We start from the raw sequence: 26,473 nt of genomic DNA, 5'->3' as shown, positions 1-26,473 counted from the left end.
AGGTGAAGGGAGTATCTACTGTGTAGCCAGCTCAGCAGTGGATTCTGGTAGGGCCAGAGTGAACAAACTGGTAGGGTCTCTCCTAAGAGAACTAAAACTAAGCATCTCATAAGCCATTGTTTGAAACCTCACATGCACTTATTTCAAAGGAATCTTTAAATAAAAGAAAGCAGCACCAGGGGTTTTCAAAATAAATCCAGTTTTGTTGACAATATCCAGATTCTAAAAGAGATTTACCTGCAGTCAAAAGTCTCAGTCTGAATTGAGTGTTTACATGGATTTCCATTAAAGCTTCTTAAGACTGGCTTTCCCTGACTGGCAGCCTTTATCCACCGCCATTTTTTTTTTTTAATTCAAAATTTCAGTTACCAAAGTTCCTTCAGTATAAACATTAGATGCCTCTTTACAATGGTTCGCAGCAGCAGTAGGTGTACAAAAAGCCAAAGGAACCGATTCTTCTTGGTTATGCAGAGATGGTCTAATAATTTACCTTTTTGCTTTCATGATGAATTTGTGTTTCTTTTCCATCCCTCCATCTGTTAGTATTCTCTTCTCAAACATTCTAAAAACTTAAGGTTGATACAAAATTGCCTGTATTTAAACCTACAGAGGTTGTTTCCTGTTTTGTTTTGTTTTTGTGTCTGTACAGGTGATTCAGCTACAATCTTTTTTTTTTTTTTAATTTTGAGTTAGGGTCTTGCTAAATTACTGAAGGTCTGGCTAAATTGCTGAGGCTGCCCTTGAACTTGTGATTCTGCTGCCTCAGCTACCTAGGTCTCTGGGAACATAGGTGTGTACTACTTGGAAGGTCACTTTTCTTGGGTACTAAAAGAGGCTATTCAGCCTGTGTGTATTGGGGATTCTCAGGAATCCAGCCCATGTGTTGGAAGAAAGAGGCTTTGTTTCTAGGATGGAGATGTTGATCTGGTAGGAAGAAACTTGTATTCAGTCCCTGTCTCATTGCATTGCAGTTCTGCTTATACTTCTGAGAGTAAAAAGCTCCCAAAGAGCCTTTTGAAGAAAGCAGGCCTTGGTTTGGTGTATGTGACTCCTTTGCTGGTATCATCATATCAAGCTGAGACATGGTACTGAAAGCCAGAGGGAAACAAATGTCTATTGAAATCCAAGACCTTAGAATTTCTCTGTGTTAAATGCTCTGACCCTTTCAGAAAATTCTTTTTTACATTTTAAAAGGAATTGTAAATGGGTGAAGGTGAAATGACTATTATCTGTTTATTGGGAGTGGCTTACAATATGTGGATGTGCAGACTGTATTCAATATTAAAACTGCTGAAAGATTCAATTTGCTTTTTGAGATTCACTAAGGGCAAAACTACTAGTATTGATGGCTTTCTATTACTGAAACCATGAGGACAGGGTTAGAAAAATAGAACATGGGTTTTGAAGCATTTTGGAATTGGTTTCCTTCCTTTTTCCCTCCTTTCCTTTTTTCCACATATGTGCTGTGAACCCCTCTTATGCACCAGGCCCTATTGCAGGCATTACGGTGGGCACTATCATAGGCACTGCAGTGCAGCCAAGCACAGAACAGGCATCCATCCCTGCCCTCATAGAGCGTATGCTTATGTAGTTCAAATTCTGTCTCTTTATGGTATGTGCCCTTGGACCTGAACTTCATTATCCCAATTTGCCAAATGGAAATAATGATTATTTTATACAGTGACTCTGATGATTGAAATGAACTAACACAATAACCTGGATTTGGGGGCTCATACATGTCTGCCACCTTTGCTTTTCCTAATATGCTGCAAACAGCTTTTGTTCCTGACCTGTTCTCTCTCTCTCTCTCTCTCTCTCTCTCTCTCAAATGTCTCTCTGCATGTGTCTTTTCTGTGTATCTCAGTACTTTTGCTTCTGTGTGCAACTCTAAGTGTCAACTTATTTGTGTGTCCCTGTGTGTGGGCCTAGTTTGTACTGTTTTCTCTGTGTCTCTGTCTCACTTTGTGTGTGTGTGTGTGTGTGTGTCCATGCATATGACAGAGAATTTCTCTGTGCATTCATCTCTGTCTTTATCCCTCTGTGTGGCTCTGTCTCTGTGTGAAGGTGTCTTATTTTGCACCTGCATATGCTTGTGTGTCTGTATCTCTCCATGTGGGTCTATCTGTGTATGTAATTCAGTGTCTATGTTTCTGTGTATCTCTATTTCACTCTTTCTTCTTTGTTCATTTCTCTTTCTCTCTCTATCCCCCTCCCTCTCCATCTTCCTATCCCTTTCTTTCTCCTTCACACTCTCTCCTTTTCTCTTTCCCTAGCTCACTCTCAATCTGCTTCTCTCTCACTTTTTTGTTTTGCTCTGTGTCTGCCTCCTTCTGCCTCCCTCCCTCCCTTCCTTTCTTTCTTCCTTCCTTCTCTCATTTTCTTTCACTTTTACTCTGTCTTTCCTGCTGTCTCTGTCTCTCATGCTTTCTCTCTCACCCAAGCTTCTCACTTGTATATGTACGTATGTTATTCATTGAATTATACTCATTATGATCATGCATGCTCACTTCATTCCATTCCCAGCATAGTTTACATATTCAGCAATATTTAGTAGCACCCTCATATTTAGGAAGGGTAAAAAGGAATAGGAATTTATTTTAAAGAAGCCTTAAGAAGAGACTTGTGAAGAAAGGACTTATGAATAAAGTAGATATTTTTAAAAAATTATAGATGATATTACCAAGATTTGGTTGCATTTTAGGTAACACCATTAGTTTCATAGTATCTCAAAACTGACACATATAAACCAAATCTAAATAGCAACATTAGACTCTTCCCTCAATATCTGGATATTTTGGGCTCACACTTAAGGCTCCCTTTGTCAATTCTGATGACTTTTTTTTTTCTTCCTCACATTTGTCATTCCTCTGACCCTGCATTTTGCATTTCTGTGACCATACCTGTGTTTTTACCCTCTGTGTCTATTCTCTAAACCGTATCACCTACTGACCTTTGACCCCACCAACCTCCCAATCCATTATCCACTTGATGCCAGGTTAATGTTATTGCATCAGTCTTTACTTGATGGCTCCCCTGACTTCCAGTTGTCTTCCAGGAGCCATCAGGAGAGGTTCACAACATAAATAACTGGGTCATTATTTTAAAGACTCACCTGATTAGTGCTTTGTACACCTAATAGTTTGTCCAATGTGCATAGGAATCTAAGTCACTGAATACTACAATCAGGCTATTCACCCCATTTTAAAAATAAAGCCAGCTCCCAGTAATTTCCAAGGCAATAAAGCCCTTTGGGCAGAGGAGGCATAAAATAAAGATAGATAGGACTGTGGATGAGAAAAATTAAGAGAGCCAAAATTTATAGCATCAGTGTGTGGTCCAATTGACCAGATAACATTTAATGTGTTCTAATAATAATAATAATAAGCTTTCACTATTGGGATTTATATTAGAATAGGTGTCAGAAAGCTTTTTCTGCAAAGCACTAGATTTGTAAAAATTTTGGGCTTTGTAGGTCATAATGTCTCTCACATGTGCTTTTTTCTGTCTGTGTGTTTCAAAAGCAGCAACAGATGATCTGCAAATAATTGGGCATAGCTGTGCTTTAAGGAAACTTTATTTATTAAAATAGGGGTAAGTCAGGTTTGACTCTTGTAGGCCATGGTTTTTCAAGTCTTAATTTAGACAATATATGGATATTATACATTCCTTAAAATAAAATTTCTATTCCTGTGTAAACTAGTTTCTTAAAACTGCTTCTTCTCCTATTTTTCCCTTCCTCCACATATGCATGTGTGAGAACATATATGTGTATATACATATGCCCCATATAAGGATATCCTCTGGGCTTCCTATAGGGCTTTATATGATTTCTATGCTATCATTATTATTTTAAATTTTATTTTTGTCAATGGATCTTTATTTTATTTATTTTTTTGTGGTGCTGAGAATCAAACCCAGTCTGTCACATGTGCTAGGCAAGCACTCTACCACTGAGCTACAACCCCAGTCCTGATTTCTATATTATTATTGTAAGTAAATGAATAATTTTATCTTCATTTATATATCTTTCCATGTTCATCTTTGACTCTGTTACTGGCAACATTTGATAATTTTCTCGATAATTTGTAATAATATTTGTACAATAATTTGCATAATAATTATAATTTAATCATTTATGCAGATTAATTTACTATGCTTAACACTTTGAAGTGCTTGTGTTTGGAATCTCAGTGACATTTCAAAGAAAGATTTTAGAGAATTGGTTAAAAGTACTTTGTGTGCCTAATGAGTCAACATAGAGATGCTTGTGAACATTTAGACTTTAATTAATTGATGACCTTCTATTTGCAAGTCTTTGGATAAATGTACTTGAACAAATTAGAAATAGAGTAAAACTTTCATGGAATATAAATTGACCATAAATGAGGTGAATCCTCATGTGAAATGTAAGAAGTTCATCTTTTTCATAAAGTTAATTTTAGATAAATATAATAGTTCAATATAAAGAAGAGAAGAAGAAAATAATTTTTAGGTTATTATTCTTGCTATTTTTGCTTATGGGATGGGAAAGTATATTTTTAATCACAAATTAAGTAGAAATATTAACATCAGATTAACATATATTTAACTAAAGAAATAAACACTGAATATAATACTAAAATAAAATACAGAGCAGAAAATATTTGTAAATTATTAAACAAAGTTTAATCTTCTGAATATATTATTAAATGACAAGCATTCTATTAATTGAAAACAAAGTTATTTAAATAAGATACACTGTATTTCTTATTAAACTGATGTTTTAAATTAATTGAAAATCCCTTAGTGTTGGTTCATTAAAGAGGTAGCTACCTCACCCCTCTCAGTAATATATAAACAGGAACCTTTAGATGTTAGGTAACTAAGTAATAAAAATATTTACAACTATTAACTTCTTCCAGGAATCTATCCTAATGAGATATAAAGATTCATAGACAAGATGTTAATTCAGTATTATTTATAGTGGTGGACATTTAAAAACCATGTTGAAATCCAAAAATAGATGAGGAAATAACTTTTGTTATAATTATATGATTATAATTAAGCCTTGGAAAATTATACTTTTGAAGAATAATAGCTAATAGTTTAAGAATCTTTAGAACATATTTATAAAGTAGACTAGCAATATTCAGTATGATTTTGACTTTTAACATATATACATATATGGATATGTAAAATATTAACAATACTGTTATGATGATATAGATATTTTATTTTTCTTTATTATATGTTTTCTCTGATTTGTGCATAATTGACTATCAAAAGAAATATACATTTTCTTTACCCCCTCAACATTATATAATGTATTGGTTGATCTTTCCTCACATTCCTCAAAGTATCTTTTAAATCTTGATCTTTATTTAAAAGAAGAAAATAGAATAAAGACATTTTGAGATAGAAATTAATTTGATAGTTTTGGACACAAGCCTTGATCCTATTTTGATCATTTGATTTTCTAGATCAATGGAATAGTTTAGGGCAATTATTTATTGTTACTTAGTAAACTGGTATAACTGCAGCCCACACAACTTAAAGCCAGTGCAATTTGGTTTATAAAGACTTCATATTGTTTGTGGAACACACTGATACCTTTTCATCAATAAAACTTGCCAAAACTCATCTCTGACCTGAAAAGCATCTAAGAGTTATGCCACATAAAAGATTGTTCTCTGTTCAATCAAAATAAATCACAAGATTTGCAACACTACAGTTCTTTTGGGGGAAAAATAGCAACAGATAATCCAAGAGCTAGTTCCATGTCAGATAAGCTATACAGTTGGGATCCAGGACAGCACTACTGTGTGCTGTGTTTGGTAGTGGAAAACAACCAACTCTGTCTTGGGAGGAGCCGCTCTCATAGTGAGTGAGTTTCTCTATCCTCATGATAGTTTCCTTCAACCCCTTTGTCACTGACTCAAATACATTAACAGGTGGAAGTGTTATTTCAGACGATTCTACAATCTTTGTTCTTATTTTTTAATTGAATTTATTTATATCAAAGTGTTACTTTTATGCACCAAAAAAACAGTAATCTCAGGAATATTCTACACTATCAACACTTGATCTCTAGAAGAAAGCACCTTTAATTCTTTTAGGGTGTTTTTGGTTATTACTTATCCCTCTATTCCTCAATAAAATATGTATGCTACTATTTCTTGACTTTTCAGGTTTTTAAAAAAGTCTTTTTAATAGATACATAAAAACATAAAATTGTACACATTAGTGGGCTACTATGTAATGTTTTGATAGGTATATATTGCATAATGCTTACATCAGATTAAATGTATTTCTCTCTTCAAACATTTGCTATTTCTAGGGTTGAGGGTATAGCTCAGTAGTAGAGTATTTGCTTGATATATGCAAGGACCCAGGCTCAATCCCTAGCACAGTAAAAGAAGAAAATTCTATTAATTTATGGAGAAAATTTACAAAATTCTTTCTTCTAGCTTTTTGAGATGTACGTTGCACTATTGTTACCTACAGTTACCGTACTGTGTAATAGCACACTGATGTTTCGGTTTTAACTTTCTTCTACCTGACTTCATACTCACATACATATGTCTTTCCTCTCTATGGTACCAATACAATTACAATACTTTTTAAATATGTTGATGAACACTTTAAAAACATTATCAATATACAAATATATAAATTTTGTTTGTAGCTAAGATAATTTTTATTATAATTACAACTTGTTTTTTCAACTTGTTATTTCTTTGTAAATAATAATTAGCATGTTTTTATTTTTTAATTTAGATTTTTCATGCCTGTCATTAATTCATCTCAAACTCTCTATTATAGTTGAAATTTCTCAATGAAATTCCACAATACTAAGTATTTTTAGTAAATTTTATTTTGCTTTTTCTTCAGCACAACCCCCAGAGTTGTTACCAGTCATTTAATCTCAAGTGTGAACAATATTCTGATTTCTATCACCATAAATTAGTTTTGCCTGCCTTTACAAAACTAAATCTAAATAGAAATAGAATCCTTCATATGCTTTTGTTGTTCTTGCTTCTTTCACTCAACACTATCTGTGAGTTTTGTCTTTGTTTTTGTGTACAGTAATAGTTCATTCTCTGTTGGTGTTTTAGAGTTGTAGGAGACAGAAATAGGGTCTCCCTGAAGATGCTTCCCTTAATTCCTGGAACATGTGAATAAGTGGGCATTAGGGACAGTTGCAAAGGGGACTTTGCAGATGTAATTATAGTTCTGGACCTTAAAATATGGGGATTAGCCTGTTGGTTGTAATCTAATCTCATGAGCTTTTAAAACAGAATGTTCTTTGACTGTAACCAATGGATATGTAAAATAGAGGAAGGTCAAAATTTCCGAAGCATAAGTTTTGAGGCAATGTGTCTTTCTGGTTCTTATATATAGAGGAACATATGAAAGGAGTATAATGATGTCCTAGCTCAAGGCATCCTCCAACCCACAGCTAGCAAAAAAAGAGTCCTACAACCTCAAGAAACTAGACTGTTGAGAACCTGAATTAGCTGGGAAATGTAGAGTTCCAAGAGGTCCTGATAAGAGCCCAGCCAGTTCACACTTTCATTTCAGCTTTGTTGAGTACAGGATTACATACATCAGTTGAGCATCGTGGACTTCTAACCTACAAGAATGGTGAGATAATAAATTTGCAGGTTTTATAAATATTTCTTTACTTGTTGATGGACCTTTATTTATTTATTTATATGTGGTGCTGAGAATCAAACTCAGTGCCTCACACATGCAAGACAAGTGTTCTACCACTGAGCCACAAACCCAGCCCACACATTTGCTGTTTTAAGTTGCTAAATTTGAGGTAGTTTATATGGCAGCAATAGAAAACTAATGCAAGCATATTCTATTGCTATAAAGCAACATTTTAAAAATCTATTTTACTATTGATGGATTTGGATTATTTCCATTTGAGGCCTGATATGATTAACGATGCTGCGTATATTCTTATGTATGTCTTTTGGCAAATATATGTACATGTTTCTCATGATAATTAATCAAGAGTAGAGTTCATAAATTATATTATATGCATACATTCAGTGTTAGTAGCTATTGCCAAACATTTTATCAAAGTAGGGGTACTAATAATATACAGTCTTTACCCTCTGTGAGAGTTCCAATTTCTCCGAATCCTTGCCAACTTGTTGGAAGATTTATAATGCTGAAAAAGAAAAGGCCATTTTTTGTGTTTATTGCCATCATATGACATTTTGATTTATATTTCTCTGATGACTAATGACTTTTTTCACATACTTACTGGATACTTGAATATTTTCTTTGAAGAATGGGTGCTCAATATTTTATCAAGCTGTAGCAGCAGCACTGCTTATCACACTTTGGTAAAACTGACTGTAAGGAAATAGTGAGCCCAGATGAATTTCTGCAGTTAACTACTTATAGCTCAGAAGGTATTAGAAGCTTCTCTTCACATCTCATGTCTGCCACAGTCTCCCACCCCCCGCCAAGTCCCATGGGGACAATGCAGAGGTGCATCCAGGTGCATGCAATGTTTGTGGCATAGATCTATGCCTCAGCTAAAAAATACTACCCTTATGAATGTTCCAGTCACTTAAGGGAGTTCTGGTGATCCTTGACCTTCTTTTACTTCCTACTTCCAGAAGAGAAGGGAAACATTATTATCATAAAATGTAAATAAAGTTTCACTGTGACCCAAAAGCTATGCAACTTCCAGGCTATTTGTTATGCAAGCATTCTTGAAATGATAGTCTGATGTGTGTGTGCACATATACAGATATGTATATGCACATATAAATAATTATAAATATAATATTAATAATTTAATGTACTTATAATAAAATATGCATTCATATATGAACATAGAAACCTATATTTGGTTGTTTATATGTGTACTGTGATTTTTAGTATCATATATGCTATTTGCTCCATAAATGTCCTTAAAAAGATAGTCTATAAATTTCAGGCTATATATCAGATCATAAACACTCACATACACATACATACACATACATTTATTTATATATGTCATGAGGGATTGTCTCAGTAGACTTTCATTTATTTTTCTGTGTGGTATTTATGCTTTTTTTTAAAATTTAATTTGAGAAATGTGTGTATCAGGGGAGAGAGAGAGAGACAGGAGAAGGAGGGAGCCCAATCATATTTTTTCAAATATTTATTTTTTAACACAATACATTTTCCTTTAATTTTTATTGTCTTATTTTCCTAATTTCTGCCAGGTTTGGTCGTGCACTCCTGTAATACCAGCAACTTGGTACGATGGAGTAGGAGGTTTGCAAAGTCTAGTTCAGCTTCAGCAACTTAGCAAAACCCTTAGCAATGTATAGCGACCCTGACTCATAAAAACTAAAAAGGACTGGGAATGTAGCTAAGTGTTTAAGCACCCCTGTATTCAATCTCCAGTACTAATATATATATATATATATATATATATATATATATATATATATATATATGCAAATACTGTACCCTTTAACATAATGAAAGTACTCAAGGGGAAATAGAGAAATAAAAGAAAAATGTAAGAACGTGTATCTAAAGAGCAACTTTTTCTTCAGCCATAGGTTGTTTAAAATAATGTGGATTATCATCCAAACATTTGGAGATTTTCTAGTTGTCTTTTTGTAATTGATTTCTTACTTATTTTGTTGTCAGAGTACATAAATACATAAGTACTCTGAATAAATCTTAGAGTTTTTAATTTGATTAAGATTCATGATAGCAACCAACATATGATTGATCTATTTTACTAAATGTTTTTTGGGCACCTGAAAAGAATGTGTATTCTTTAGTGGTTTATCATACTATCTGTCCGAATAAATTAGATGAAGCTGATGAATTTTCTTCACATTTCTCTGTTCTTATGATTCTTTTCCTGTTTATTTTATTGGTACTTAAAGAGATAAGTTAAAAACAGATTTATCTATTTCTCCTTTCAGTGCTTTAATCTTGCTTTCTATATTTTGACTGTTAGGTGACTATGAATACAGAGTTGTTATCTTTCTGATGAATTGGACCTTTTATCATTATTAAATATCCTTCTTTATTTTCAGAAATTTGTCTTATTTATAGTCTACCATGTTTGGCATTAGTATAGTCATAATAGCTTGCTCTTGGGTTCTAAATGTTTTTTTCCATCCATTTATTCTTAATTTTTTCTAACATCTGATACTTAAGATGTGTTTCTTATAAGTAGCAAATAGTTAAGCTTTATATTTTTATGTATTTGGAACATCGTTTATATACAGTATTTAGTCCAATTATGTTTATCTATTTACTGATATATATCAGCTTAAATCTTCTATCATGTCTTTCTACTTGTTTTTATCCGTCATTTGTCCTTGCTCACGCTTTTCTTATTTCCTTCTAAAACTATATTTTCATTATTAAATTTTTCTCATCAACTCTTTAGATACACGTTCTTACATTTTTCTTTTATCTCTTTATTTCTCCTTGAGTACTTTTTTTACTTTAAAGGGTACATACAGCATTTGCTTATTACATTCTATCTTAAAATAGCATTTCTCTATTTATTTGACATTGCAAAGATTTTCTAACACTTTAATTTCATTTACTTACCTTTAATATTTTAATTTTTTTGTTACCACCTATTCTATTTCTACATATTTAAAATTGCAGGAGTAATATTAACATTAAAGTATCAACATTCATTCACATGTACCATATTTGCCTTTTCTGATCTTCCTCATGCCTTCCCACTTTTTAAAAGCATGTTTGTTTGCTTGATTCTGTATAATATTATTTATTTTTCTTTTGTGCTAAAAATTTATGTTAGCATTCCATATAGTACCCCTCTATTAAAAAACGTAATTTTTAGTGCTGTTTTTTGGTGGTTAGTTGGTGATACTACTAATGAGCTACATACCTAACCTAATTTTTAGAGCCTCAGATATGCTAAGTAAGCACTCTACTACTGAGCTATATCTCTATCCTAATTTTTAGTTTTTATTTATATTAAAACATGTCTTTTGTCTTTAGTTTTGAATGATACTTTCACTGACTATAAAATGCTAGCTTGACAATTATTTTCTTCAGTATCTTAAAGACACTATCTTATTTTCTTCTAGGTTTTGTAGTTATTGTTGAAAGGTCAACCTAAATCATCATGATGTCTCCTTTGAAATTGAAAAATCTCTACCTGCTTTTAAAATCCTCTGACCTCCCTCTTTCTCTCATTTTTGCATTTTTTTCTTCTTAGAAATTTTACCAGAAAACGTCCAAGTGTATTCTCCTGGCATTTATTCTATCTGAGGTTTTAGATCTTGAAACTATAGCTTGATGTTTTATCATCATTTTGAAAAATTATGTAAAAATATTTTGAGATTTTTTTCTCCATCTTTCTTACTGTTTTGTAAGACTCTACTTGTATGGATTTTTAAAATTTTATTGTTATGCACATATCTTTTAAGTCCTTTTATGTATTTTTACCCTTTTAAAAAAAAAAATCTATGCCTTGGTTGTATTTCAGAATGGAGTGCTAGAAACCTGACTGCTCCTGAATGCTACTTGTTGACAGAAGGGTTAGGTTCTGAGATGACTGAGGTAGCATCAAACCATTGTACTAAGGTACTTCCCACGAGTCACTTTCTTGGAATGATTGGTTTGTGATAACAGCTCATCAGTTTCCTGCTCTGGTTTATAATTCTGAGTACAAGAGTTCTGAGGTCAGAGCAGGAAAAAAAAAAAAAAAAAAACCTTTAGTTATCAAATCCTTTGGTGCAGACTTCTTTTTACTCTTCTGTTTTCAGAAGGTCCCTCAGCAGGAACTGGTGTGTGTCTGATTGCTTTTCTCCAGAGATTAATTCTTTAGTATTTGGCGAATACTCACATGCAGACTCAGATGCTTTGTCTGAATTAGGATGCCTTGTGGTTCTGAAACAAATTCCAGGCTGTTTGCTTTCCTCATTCTTTTCTGATGTTTGCTTAACATTTTTCAGGATCACTTGTTGATGACTCACCTCTAGATTTATATGTCAATCTTATGCATTCTGCTTAGTTATGTGCCTTTTATCTGTTTACTTTTTATTCCTGAAAATTACCTCTTACTTGCTTATTTATTCTTGAGAGTTCATAGATTCTTTTAAAGTAGGGTTAGTGTGGTCAGAACATAAATTGAGACAAATAATATGATTAATTTATCATTTAAAATTATAAACACCAGGAACATGATTTCTCTATTTTACTATAGATGCTGATTATCATTACTTCTGATTATGTTGTATTACTTTTGGTGATGATGGAGTGGCTCTGAGTAAACTGTGGATTTACTATGGCCACCCTGATAAGATATTCTTACTTTAATTTTAGGACAGTGTATAATTCATGGTAATCAACAGGATTTATTGAATTAGGACAAAATATAGTCTATTTTTCCCCTTTATGTCTAAAATAGGAATTAAATATACAATTTGAGACTATTGAACATTCTAAAGTAATAATTGCTTGTAGCTGTCATAATATTTGCAAGCCAAATATTACATTGATTCTGTGGCCTCGATTTATTATTTACTCCATTCTAGGCTACAGTATATGAGTAAGAAAGGTATTACTATTTATTTTGTTTTACACATAAATATGAGAATCAGAATAGGAGTCAATACCTTATTCAATATTATGCAGCTGATAAATGTACAACTGGGAGAATAAACTCAAGTATATTTCATGTGTTTATAATATCGTAAAAGAAATGCTTTTTTTCTGAAACATCCTTGCTTTCTTATAGGATACTTACCAAAAGAAAAAAATAGCCTTCAGCAACCTGGAAATTAGAAAGAGCTTTTCCCAGCTATGGGGAAATACAAGCTATATTACTCTTTGCCAATGTTATTTTCTTTAGCTGTTGGACACCATTCTGCAAGAGACTTACATGATTTTATTTTCACTTCTCTTCCACTGTTGCTCAGATACAGCTTATTGCTGGAATATTTGCCATTTACATAATAATGATATTGAAAGAAAATTTGGTAACTGGAATTGACTATAAGTAAAACCTTTTCTTCTAACAGAGAGAAGGAGAAAAGGATCATCAGGTGCGTCTGGCAGTTGGAAATGGTATACGGAGTGATGTATGGAGACAATTTTTAGACAGGTTTGGCAATATTAAGATGTGTGAACTTTATGGAGCTACTGAAGGGAACATTTGTTTTATGAACCACACTGGGAAAATTGGATCTGTTGGAAGAACAAATTTCTTTTACAAAGTAAGTACAGCATTTTCTTTATAAAAGAGATATATTGAAATCTGCTCTTTTCTAGAGTCTGTGCTTGTAAATTATGGTAAATATTATCATCTCTTTTAAGTTGGGAGATTCTGTAAATAAATGGTGGCTGTAGGTGAACTATGATGTTACAGATTATGGAAACCTCAGTCATAGCCTGTATTTTCACCCTATAATATGAGGTTAATGCTAGCAAATTTTTTGTTCACTTTTAAATGTAATGATATAATGTCTAAGTAGTAAACATAGGTCGTGAAATAACTAATTTTACTCTTTACGTTTTCCTTAAGTATTTTTATTCTACCAGTTCTACTTATCTTTAATTGCTTATGCTTCTTAAAAATTATATGTAGTCTTTTAATATACAAAAATAAAAATTTATATTAAGATGCCACTAAGACTTAAAGGCAATCAATGTCAATGATGATTGCTCAATATCAACAATGAAACACAAGATAGTGGCATAGTTTCAACTGGCCTGGAGAAAATAACTATCAAACTAAACTAGAATTTATACTCAATAATAGTATTTTTTAAGAATAAAGGTGAAAATAAAGAAAACAGTATCAAAATTCATAACACCAAAATTGATAAGACCTCAAGGGGAAATAAACAAATCTTCAATCATGTAGAATATTTGGATAATACAATAAGCAAACTACATATGAAGGACCAGGTATCTAAAAACTTTAAAATACCCCTTGTTTTCAAGCACTTATGAGACTTTAATAAAAATTACAGGGAAACCTAGGAAATCCCAACAAATTTCAAAAAGTACTCTGGCAACAATTTAAGTTAGAAATAAACTTTTAACGGGACAAGTAGATAATCTAGGTATTTGGAAACACAATGGTTCTAAATTGCCTTGGGTCAAAGAAAATATCATAGAAAATATAAGATGTTATGAGACAAATTATAATAAAAATATCAATTTAAAAACTCACTGACTCATTTAAGAACAGCTGAAAATTAGTTGGAGGGACCTAAATATATGTTAATAAAAAACAAAGTAAACTGAAAGAATATAAAAGTAAAGAAATAATAAATAACAGAAATTTATGAAATAGGAAATAATAAATGTTTATTATTTATTTCCATTCCTAACAACCAATAATAATCATAAAGGGATAAATATAAAATCCATACAGGGTCTAATCTTGAAAAGGTGGAGAGAATAAAACTAAATAAAAGGCAACTGAAAAATATGAATGCACATCAAAATAGCAAGTACTTCAAAATGGCCAAGAAATATTTAGGAAAACATTTTTTCCATAGGAACAAAAAAATAACAACAATATTCTCCTTAAAAAATAAAAGCTCCAAAGAGAGGAAGTTTTATGGAAAACAGAAATCAACAAAATAGGCTGAAAAGCAAATATACTCAGTTCAAAGAAAAAATAGAAGAAACTAAAAATATTACAAAAGTGAACACCACATTAAAAGCATTAAAAACAAAATGGACTGCAAACAATGTTAGGAAGCAAGATGGATTGGATTAGAGTTTGCCACACACATAAATAATAAAAAGGAAGCAAATAACATAAAGCAAAAAGAAAGATTTTATAAACATAAACAAGAATCTGACATGTGCTTACTTAATGTTCTTGCAGAAAAGATCAAAGGGAAAATAATTGAGTCATAAGAAAACTTTCTTAAAGACTTGCATGTATAGGGAAATAAACATGGTACAGAATGATTATCAGACAAGGATATCTCAGTAAAATTATTGAACAAAAATTAAACAGAGGGAGATGCTGAAGTTCAAAAAATAAGGTCGTACAAAGTGGTAACAGTTTTAGGTGAGAAATAGCTCAGGTGTCTCACGTGAAAACAAGAGCAAAGTCCTCAAAGCCCGATAAAAAGTCATGTCTTCACCTAAGGGTTGTAGTTCTGCCACGTTGTTCTTTAAGTGTAAAGGTAGCAGAGGTTTTTGCAAAGTTTTAAGAAATCAAAGAATGCAATACTCATGTGTTTGCAGAAATGCGATACTTCTGTGGGAATTCATTGAATGAAACATTCTGGTCAACCAGAATAGAAAAGTGAACTTAGAAAGAATTACCTTCCGTTAAATGGTTGGATAGTCAGCTTTTAATCCATTTATATTCAATTCTTTATATTCAAAGAATTGAACAGCTCCAAATTATGTCTACCAATGGAATGGAAATATGTAAAACCTGACAATATAAAATAATTATAATGCTGACATTAGGTTAGGCGAGATGAGAGTAGGAAGCATAGTGGCAATTTTCTCATCTTTTATAGTGCTAACTCCATAGACACAATATAAAGATAAAATATGGGAATTATGAAAAGGCTCATTTCCTTCGTATTTTCATTAAGCTTTTTTGTTGTCTTAAAAGTAGGCATCTTAAAAGCGGCTTAGAAGCCTGATGCAGAAGGGTAACTAATTTGCTTAGTTAGGTCAGTCTGAAAAACTTAGTGAGACTGTCTCAGAAAAAATAAAATTTAAAAAAGGCCAGGAAAAGTACTTGTTTAGAATGCACTAGGCCCTGTACTATGCATATACACATGCAGAAAATGAAAATAGAATCCTTTAGGGACAAGGAACCTTAACCCACTGCAAGATTAGGGAACATTTCACTCAAGACCACTTTCACTTTGATATCAACTGCAATTCTGGACTCCCTAAAACCATACCTAGATTTGATAATTTGCTAAAGGACTTGTAAAACTCACCGAAGGTTACTATCTCATGGTTATAGCTTATTATAACTAAAGGATACAGATTAAAATCAGCCAAGGAGGAAGTACATAGAGCAGATCCTGGAGAGCCCTAAGGGCAAAGCTTGTAGAAGTCCTGTCTCATGGAGATGCAATCACATTTCTCTCCTGGAAGTGATGTGTGACAGTGTGCCTAGAGCACTGTCAACTAGGAAGCTCACCTGAGCCTGGTGTCCAGATCCTCTGGGGGCTTGATCATATTCATCTGGTTCACTGTTCACATGACTGTTCTCCATTTTCTGCTTCTCAGGAGTTGAAGCTGAACCATGCAAAGTCCCAGCTCCACATTATCATGCATGTTGGTGTGGCTTAGAGACCCCATCATAAACCATTTTGTTACTATGTTGTTGGCTTTAGTGTCTTAGACAAATGAATACTTTTCTATCAAAAATACCATTGCAAGGACTTAGAGATTACCTTCCAGAAGCTGAGAGGAAGGCCAGACCCCTTTTTGGGTAAGATCAAATTCTTCCCTACACAGAAGCCCATATCCCAGTTCTATCTCAGCTCTGCTTCACCTATTTGACTTTGTGACTTTAACAAGTTACTTTTCTCTGGGCTCAGAGTCTCCTTGCGTATTAATAAATGAGTTTTGTTTACCTTTTCCAATGTATACATTTACAAATCTGAATATGTCCAGACATATTGGGATAACTCCCAGGGCCATTGTAGATATGTGTGTGTGGACTCAGTGGTTCTGGGGGAGCCATTTACACAGCTGCTATGAACAGGAGTCCCTGCCACTGTGTCTGGACGTGTACAGACGATTTTAAAGTGTGGCATCTCCTTTTATTCTGTTATAATAATATAGTCATTGTAATCTCATGGTGACCTGTTGAAGGCAAGACAAAAAAATGGAGATGCTTCTAGCTGAACATTAATGATGGGCCTAGGCCACCTCTAGAAGATGCTGTAATATGTTTAATTTCACTTGAATTATAAAATAACCCAGTGTTTAACCATCAAGTACTCTATATCTGATAGCAGTCTCATTGAACAGTGATTTGTTGTAGAGTGAATCTCACCCATGCACATTATTGCCAAGTTAATCTAAAAGAAATAACACTAAAGCTGATATCACAAGGTGTTAGGGAAATGATCCAAAATATAAAGCATGCTGAAACAGGAGAGAAAAAAAAAATGAGTAATGAACAGAGCTCTATTCTTATTTGACAAAGATGATAATGGCAGTTCCAGTACTTCTGCAGTCTTTCTACTAGCAATTAGGCAAGTGGCCAATATCCTGTTATCCCAATTACAGAGAAAGACCAACAAGATGCAAACTCGCATTTTAATCATCTTTATGTCAAGAACAACTGTAATATTTGCTCTGTTGCCTCTTCCATTGGCTCTAATCTTAGAAAAGTATAAGACTAATTTCTACCTCATAGAGTATTTTGATACTTGAATTAAATACAGCTCTCAGCATAGTGTTTTGATCAATTGATATTAGTTGCTCTGTCTTATATTTTAATTCAAATAGCAAATTATGATTCTTGTCACACCCTGATTTTACCAAGCTCAAAAACCAGAGATGATGTGTTTTATCATTAATACTAAATGATACTGTTACATTTATCTGTGTAATATTATTATTCATCTTTTCACACTCATTTTCTATTTATTAGTTTCTCTTCTCCTCCTACCTCCCTGCTATTCCTATCTATTTTTTCTTACTACTTTCTCTTACTTCATTTTATTTCTTCTATGTTAGTTGACTATTATCTAATTCAGTATAAAAAATTACTTGCTTTACTGGTGAGTAAAACCTCAGTTCTTATATATAAAATGAGGGATTGAACTGAACCAACCTGTACTTCTCTCCCGGGTCATATTTAGTGGATGTGTGTGTCCGTATAGCACGGTAACATGGACATTGCAGGAGCAGAGTAGGTAGAAATATTGGAAATGAGGGGAGACACCAGTGTGATGACTATGTTCTAACAAATTGGTCATCTCAGACCCAAATGGTATACCTATGTACCCAATGTTAGTTTAGGGATAGTAGTGTGGAAGGCCTTTGGGAAAGTCCAGTGCAATTGTCAAGTGGCTATACTTTTTAGGCATTTGGTCACCTGTCTAGAGACTATGAAGAAAAAACAAGCAACAAAATCCTGGCATACACATAGTTCATATTTGAGTGCTGTTGAATCTTTTTTTTTAATTGCAAAAGGTGTTTCAAATAATCACACAAATGATACCTTTGCCTGCATAAGAGTATGTAATTAAATACACGGACTGCTTCTGTCTCTTGACATCACCAATTCATACTTAAAATCTAGTAGTAGTTTCTAAGGCAAAGTGAAACTCAAAGGAAATGAAAGTCAAAGCCAGTGAAGACATGCTATTTACTAATACCTTCAGTTGTGATGTTCACATATTAATTTAATTTTCATCAATAAAAGTGGCCTGTTTGATAAATTCACATTCTAATTATTTATTTCAACTGAGGATGAGATCTACTACCAGTGAATAAATATTTTCTGTTTGCTTAATTTTGTTTTTGCAGCTTTTTTTCAATTTCCACTTGATAAAGTATGATTTTCAGAAAGATGAACCTTTGAGAAATGAAAAGGACTGGTGTAGCCAAGTGAAAAAAGGTAAAACTCATATTTGAAGGAGTCTCATGAAGGAGAGCTTTCAACTTTCTGTGTAATGATTATTGAAGTTAGGAAAAATCATTAGTTCTAATGAGTAGTTTTACTTATTTGGAAATTCAAGACAGGTGGAATGGTTCAGTGATTAGATATTAAGAGCCCTCACTGGGTCACTCAGATGAAAAATTGTTAAAATTGAAAAGTGGTTACTATTTTGTTACTATTTGGATCACGGTAATGATTATAATTTGATGATGTTAGGGCTAACAATGATGTTGTGAATGAGAATGAAATGGCTGCTGTTGGAGCAGAGTAGAGGGGTAACAGCCATGAAAGTGATATAATGCAAGAAATTTCTCTACACTTTGCCAGAAGACAACCCTTTCTAATATCAGGTGACTCTGCATTGATTTATAGCAGGCAGAGCAAGGGGGCAATAGCCTTGAAGACTTCTGGGGAGTGATTGATACTTGCATCTTATTTTCTTACCAAACTCTTTTAGAAGCAGCTTTTACCTTGCAGATTGCTGAGCAAAATCTTGATTATTTCAAATAATGTGTCTAAATACAAGTAGAACTAAACATGTCGTGGGATGGAAAATCTTTTTGATCTTTCATTTCTTTTCTACCAAGGATTTCCATAATAACATCCCAGAGGAATAAGCCATTCTCTTAAATTTAAAATAGCATAGTATTAAGATCAGAGATGGTAATTTACACAAAAACTTTAGTTTGAGTTCTAGATCTATTTCTTTCTTTGATTTTGGTAACCTCATTCCTCTGGGCTCTAGTGCCTTCCATCTGAAATAGAAATTATGACATTATTTCAAAAGGTTTCTGTAAAAAATACATTAGTTGACCATTGCAAAAAGCTCATGGTAAGAGTACAATAAATATTGCTATCAGCATTTTATTAAAATGATTAGTAGAGTTTTATTTATATTGTCAGTATTATCTGTATTGAAAGCTATGTAATCCAAAGAATAGTCTTCTGTCAACCCAGAATGTAAAGAAGTTTTAAGCGTCTTTCCTTTGTATTCAGCTCCCTTTTCATTGTTTTTCCGAAAGTGGTGTGTTTGTGGTAATCGGAAAGGATGTATAAGATGCAAATGCCAAGAGAGTGATGTCAAGTAGAATAAAGTTCAAAGGAAAGCCAGATGTGCAACACTGATTGTGTTAGCCAGATGTGATTTAGATATGTTCATAGTGTATGTAACAATAGTTTTAATCAGATGGCTACAAAATTGCCCTTTTCTCTTGCAGGAGAACCTGGACTTCTCATTTCTCCTGTGAATACAAAGAATCCCTTCTTTGGTTATGCTGGGTCTTACAGGCACACAAAAAACAAATTACTCTTTGATGTTTTTAAGAGGGGAGATGTTTACTTTAACACAGGAGACTTAATGGTCCAAGATCAGGAGAATTTCCTTTATTTTTGGGACCGTATTGGAGACACTTTCAGGTATGAACTACCTTTAGATGCCCGGCTTGTTCTATAATTGTGAAGCATGCTTCTTTGGAAATATCAGAGACCACGTGCTTGGAGCTTTCAGGGAAGACAGAGTCCTTTCATTTTCATAATGCATAATGCCTTCCCATTTAAAACTTTGTCAGTTATTTGTTTCTAGACTAAACTGTAAGTTCAATTTTGATATAAAATTTTGTGATTATTTTAATGAATCCGTTAAGTCCAAATCCATGAGCTCTCTTTTGGAATAGAAAACTGACAGATGTGATATCTAAGTGGTAGGATTAAAACAGAAAACCAATTTAGTCAAATATGGTCTAACTCTGATCTGATGATAAAATATTGAAAGAGAAATTTCCATTTCTTCTATTTTGTTTCCTTTTTTTCATTCCCTAAAATCATTTTAGGCCTATAACATTAGTTTGCTTTATTAAACAATGACTATAGAATAGTGAAGGCATATAGTGAGTAAACAAATGCTTGAATAGTGAAGGCATATAGTGAGTATTTAACAAATATAGTTATACTTAATATTATTTCCTTGCCTTCATGTGCCATGTTATAAACTCACTTTACATAAAATTAGTTGCATTAAAATAAAATATTTACTTATATGAATTAAAAGAAATTAAGGAGTTAGTACTTAGAAATTAAAGTTAGTATACTAAAAGACAGCTATAACTTTTCTGTCAATTCTTTATATAATTGACCTTAGAGATGGGGAAGATTTTATGCTTGTTATTTTACCAAAAAAGATTTTTGTATTGATAATCTTTGTTATTATTTTTTTTGTGTTTTGATGACATATTATAAAACATTGAATAATGATCAACTTATACCAAAAAGACCTAAAGTAACTTTAACCAACACACAGATGCTGACTTTGTTGAATTATGATCAAAGTGCTTCCTCAGAAGTGCTTTTAGTTTTGAAAAGTATAGCAATTTTGGTTCCTAGGTGCTTGCATGGAGCCAAATACAAGGCATTAAAATTAAAACTGGGCACCTAGTTTTGCAAATATGATGCATTAATTGAAATTTGTGTTTCATTTAGATGGAAAGGAGAAAATGTTGCAACCACAGAGGTTGCCGATGTTATTGGGATGTTGGATTTCATACAGGAAACAAATGTCTATGGTGTGACTGTGTCAGGTATGAGTATGTCAAGTTTGGAAGGACCTTCAATAGTGTGTACAACTGTTCTGTAGTTTTGAAATTATTTTACTAATCTGATTTTCATATGCTAAAATAAATATCCTTTGTCCTAGCAAGTGATACCCTTGATTAAGCTAACAAATTCCACTGACTCATCAGGGGAAAGTTACCAAGTGAATTTTGATGTCTGTGTGCATTTTTAAAGAGAGTTTGAATGTTCTGGTTAGTGACTCCCTGCTTGAATATAATTGAAGCTTCTCAATAGTCTTATTTTTCTCTTAATGATTGCTATACAGGTGGGTCTCTGTAAGAATTATTTTAAAATTTGTGTGGCCTCATTGTCTTTATAAGTATGTGTATGAGGATCTTTTTATGGTGGTGAAAACGGCACAGAAAAGTGACAGGATTTGGAGTCATAGAACAAACATCCACCTTCAGTCTTTTAATTCTTTTTTCTTATAAATGACAACGACTTCTGGATAACACTTGTGGTAGAGAGGATACCAGGAGTGGGAGTGTTTGGCTGGCGGAGCGGTGGAGGGGAGTGTTTAATTAATAAATGGCCTTTGGGTATTGAAGAAAGGCTCTGGCACATTTTGACCCCCTATAAAGATCTGTAGATGGTTTGATAAGCAGTATACGGTATATAGAATTAAGTATGAAAATACTAGTTTCTGTTTTCTTAAGTTAAAAATGTGTCCTTAGTTTTTCTGAGTTAATACTTAAAATGTATATTTCTGCCAGAATACTTTCACCTTCAAATGAATCTTTCTTTCTTTTTCTTTTTTTGAAAAAAAAAGGTATAAATATATTTTTGAGTTGACTGGAAATGTCACATCAACAAAGATGACATAAAACCATACAGTGCCAAATGGGGACACCTATGACAAACTGGTTAGTGGGTGCGTGTTAGTGATACATGACAGCATAGTCAATTTTCACAATTTATACCAACATGGAGTGCATCTTATTATAATTAGGATCCTAGACTTGTGGATGTATGTGATGTGGAGATTCACTGTGGTGTATTTATATGTGTACAAAGGAAAATTCTTTCTTAATAGTTGTGTTATTGTTGGTAGGATGCAAATTATAGATATTTTATGGTATTTTCCATTCTTTCTCTTTTGATAGGAGGGGGGTACTAGGGATTGAATCCAGAGCCGATTAACCACTGAGCCACATCTCCAGCCCTTTTCTGAATTTTATTTAGAGAAAGAGTCTCCCTGAGTTGCTTAGTGTCTCGCTGTTGCTGAAGCTGCCTTTGAACTCAAGATCCTCCTGCCTCAGCCTCCCAAGCCTCTGAGGTTACAGGCATGCACCACCCACATTCCATTTATTTTATTTCTGTAGTGTAGACAATTCAGGATAAATTCTAGCCTTTCCTATTCTTTATTTATTTCTAGAGATTGAGCCTAATTTCAAAGAAGGACATAGCCTCATTCATGCTACTGTTGCATTGTTATCACTACAATAGATTTAATGTCTCTTCATATGGATGAATATATAACAGGTCTATTTTTAACAATTCGTCTAATATTTATATAATTGATTATAGCTCAAACTTTTTTTCAGGTTATGAAGGAAAAACTGGAATGGCTTCTATTATTTTAAAACCAAATAAGTCTTTAGACTTAGAAAAAATTTATGAACAAGTTGTAACATCTCTACCAGCTTACGCCTGCCCACGATTTTTAAGAATTCAGGTAATTTTACAAACTAAATTTACTATCAAATTTGAGACCAGGAAACCAAGAGGTAGTTGAGCAAAAATCATATTGTAGCCTTTACATAATATGTGCACATTTATATTACAAAGTTTCAATGAAAAGCTTAGGGATACAGAATTGATGCTAATCAATGCCATATTTGAAGCCTGAGAAAGAAGAAATCATGGTGAAATGCTAGGATGTATATATCTTTATCCTAATTATAGAATTGTTCTCTTCCTCTTCAGTTGGGACCTGAGAGCCAAATGTAGGTCCCAGCAAAGGTGACAAGCAGAAACCACACCTTGAATATATCTTATGAATGCATTCAGTGTCATTTACTTAGAATTAGTTTTCACCAAGCCGACATCAAAGTGCCTGCAGAATGTGCACAGAACCTGAAGGAAATTGGCTTGATGCAATCCTGCTTTTAGTTCTATTATTCTGTTCAGAACCCCAACTTCTGTTTTGGAGAATTCTGAGTTCATTTGTTTTAGGATGAGTGTGTGTTTTATTGGGCTACTGGTATAAAGAAAAATAATTTACCAGGCTACAGGTAACTTCACTTACCATTAACTCAAGCATTTATTTATTTAATATTATGCATCAAATACAAATTCTCAAAGTTAGTACATGCAGTCACACAGACTTTTTTTTACAATATTTATTATATTTATATTACATCCATATTTGAGAATAACAGAGAAGTAGGTATATTATATTCTGCTTTTCTTTCTTTCTTTTTTCTTTTTTTTTTTTTGTATTGAGTATTGAACATGGGGTGCTTAACCACTGAGACACATCCCCAGACCTTTTTTATATTTTATTTAGAGACAGGGTTTTGCTAAGTTGCTTAGGATCTCACTAAGTTGCAGAGGCTGGCCTTGAACTCACGATCCTCTTGCCTCAGCCTCCTGAGCTGCTGGGATTATAGGAGTGAGCCACCACACCCAGTTCATATTCATTTTAAGCATTTGCCAAGAAATACTCACAGCCAAGTCAGTGTATGTCCAATAGGACACTCATCTGGACTCTCATGAGGACATAATTAATTTATATATTTTTTTCATTTTTGAGAGTTTAACATTATCTCAGATTATCTCCATAAAAATCCATTCTCATATTAAATGCTAGTAATATATTTTAATTGAAATTTTTATTAAGATAGTTGTATATTCCTATCCAATTTTAAGAATTAATGTAGAGAGATTCTGTATCTTTTGTCTAGTTTTTACCAAGTCACATCTCTCACAACCAGAATACTGACATAACCAAACTATGCTATTAAATTTCTCTTATTTTATTTATACACATACATGTTGTGTGTTATTTTCTATCCACTCTTATTACCTTCATAGTTTCATGCATCCATGACCCCCAGGAAGCTGTGAATAATCCCAACATTACAAGGTTCCTTCATGCTGTCCTTTTATAATCACACCTAGCTTCCTCCTGTCCCTCTACAACCTACCCCCAAAATAACATATTTTGATGGACTAAAAAGTTTATAGTGCAGATAATATAGGTAATATTTTAAACAGTATTTCTTTAGGACAACTTAAAAAATCTCTTTAATTAAGCTGAAAAAATATTCTGGTGTAGGACTTCTTCAGAAGACTCAATTTAGAAAATATTTTAAAATCATTAACTGTCTGAAAAGAACACAGGCCATGACTGTTATGTCTATTACAGTATTTGCTATAGTTAGCACAAAACCAAATATTTAGTCAGCAGTCAAAATATCTATTAAATTAATCATAATAATAATCTGATAAAAGTAGTACAAAAGTTAAGTTGCCTCTGAAAATTCATAAAACATTATTTATCTTATTAAAAATCTAGCACAGGTTTTTTTTAAAGAGGACTCTTTTTTTTTTTTTTTATTGGTCGTTCATAACATTACATAGTTCTTAATACATCATATTACACGGTTTGATTCAAGTGGATTATGAACTCCCGCTTTTATCCCGTATACAAATTGCTGTATCACATCAGTTACCCTTCCATTGATTGACATATTGCCTTTCTAGTGTCTGATGTATTCTGCAGTCTGTCCTATTGTCTACTATCCCCCCTCCCCTCCCCTCCCCTCCCCTCCCCTTTTCTCTCTCTACCCCTTCTACTGTAAATCATGTCTTCCATTTGTATTCTCTTGACTTACCCCTCCTTACCTCTTATATGACATTTTGTATAACCCTGAGGATCGCCTTCCATTTCCATGCAATTTCCCTTCTCACTCCCTTTCCCTCCCACCTCTCATCCCTGTTTACTGTAAATATTCTTCTCAAGCTCTTCGTCCCTACCCTGTCCTTGTTTACACCCCTTATATCAAAGGAGTCATTTGGTATTTGTTTTTTAAAGATTGACTAGCTTCACTTAGCATAATCTGCTCTAATGCCATCCATTTCCCTCCAAATTCTATAATTTTGTCATTTTTTAATGCAGAGTAATACTCCATAGTGTATAAATGCCACATTTTTTTTATCCATTCATCTATTGAAGGGCATCTAGGCTGGTTCCACAGTCTTGCTATCGTGAATTGAGCTGCTATGAACATCGATGTAGCAGTGTCCCTGTAGCATGCTCTTGTTAGGGCTTTAGGGAATAGACCGAGAAGGGGAATAGCTGGGTCAAATGGTGGTTCCATTCCCAGCTTTCCGAGAAATCTCCATACTGCTTTCCAAATTGGCTGCACCAATTTGCAGTCCCACCAGCAATGAACAAGAGTGCCCTTTTCCCCGCATCCTCTCCAGCACTTATTGTTGTTTGACTTCCTAATGGCTGCCAGTCTTGCTGGAGTGAGATGGTATCTTAGGGTAGTTTTGATTTGCATTTCTCTGACTGCTAGCGATGGTGAGCATTTTTTCATGTACGTGTTGATTGATTGTATGTCCTCCTCTGAGAAGTGTCTGTTCAGGTCCTTGGCCCATTTATTGATTGGGTTATTTGTTATCTTATTGTCTAATTTTTTGAGTTCTTTGTATATTCTGGTTATTAGGGCTCTATCTGAAGTGTGTGGAGTAAAGATTTGTTCCCAGGATGTAGGCTCCCTATTTATCTCTCTTATTGTTTCTTTTGCTGAGAAAAAACTTTTTAGTTTGAGTAAGTCCCATTTGTTGATTCTATTTGTTAACTCTAGCGCTATGGGTGTCCTATTGAGGAATTTGGAGCCCGATCCCAAAGCGTGTAGATCATAACCAACTTTTTCTTCTATCAGATGCCGTGTCTCTGATTTAATATCAAGCTCCTTGATCCATTTTGAGTTAACTTTTGTGCACGGCGAGAGATAGGGATTCAGATTCATTTTGGTGCAAATGGATTTCCAGTTTTCCCAGCACCATTTGTTGAAGATGCTATCCTTCCTCCATTGCATGCTTTTAGCCCCTTTATCAAAAATAAGATAGTTGTAGTTTTGTGGATTGGTTACTGTGTCCTCTATTCTGTACCATTGGTCCACCCGCCTGTTTTGGTACCAGTACCATGCTGTTTTTGTTACTATTGCTCTGTAGTATAGTTTGAAGTCTGGTATCGCTATACCGCCTGATTCACACTTCCTGCTTAGTATTGTT

General features: G+C 33.4%; 1 protein-coding gene across 1 annotated transcript in view; it reads left to right on the top strand.

Annotated features, from left to right (window-relative positions):
• The window catches only part of Slc27a6 (solute carrier family 27 member 6), a 60,749-nt gene that overhangs the window by 25,905 nt on the left and 8,371 nt on the right, over positions 1-26,473 (top strand). The window contains exons 5-9 of the mRNA XM_077796807.1: positions 13,023-13,217; positions 18,487-18,577; positions 19,837-20,035; positions 21,095-21,192; positions 22,771-22,901. Of these exons, the coding sequence (XP_077652933.1) occupies positions 13,023-13,217; positions 18,487-18,577; positions 19,837-20,035; positions 21,095-21,192; positions 22,771-22,901 (714 nt within the window). The remainder of the gene's footprint in view (positions 1-13,022; positions 13,218-18,486; positions 18,578-19,836; positions 20,036-21,094; positions 21,193-22,770; positions 22,902-26,473) is intronic.

This window comes from Urocitellus parryii, chromosome 1 (genome assembly GCF_045843805.1).
Source record: "Urocitellus parryii isolate mUroPar1 chromosome 1, mUroPar1.hap1, whole genome shotgun sequence".
Lineage (NCBI taxonomy): Eukaryota > Metazoa > Chordata > Mammalia > Rodentia > Sciuridae > Urocitellus > Urocitellus parryii.
This window is presented reverse-complemented; position numbering and strand designations above follow the sequence as displayed.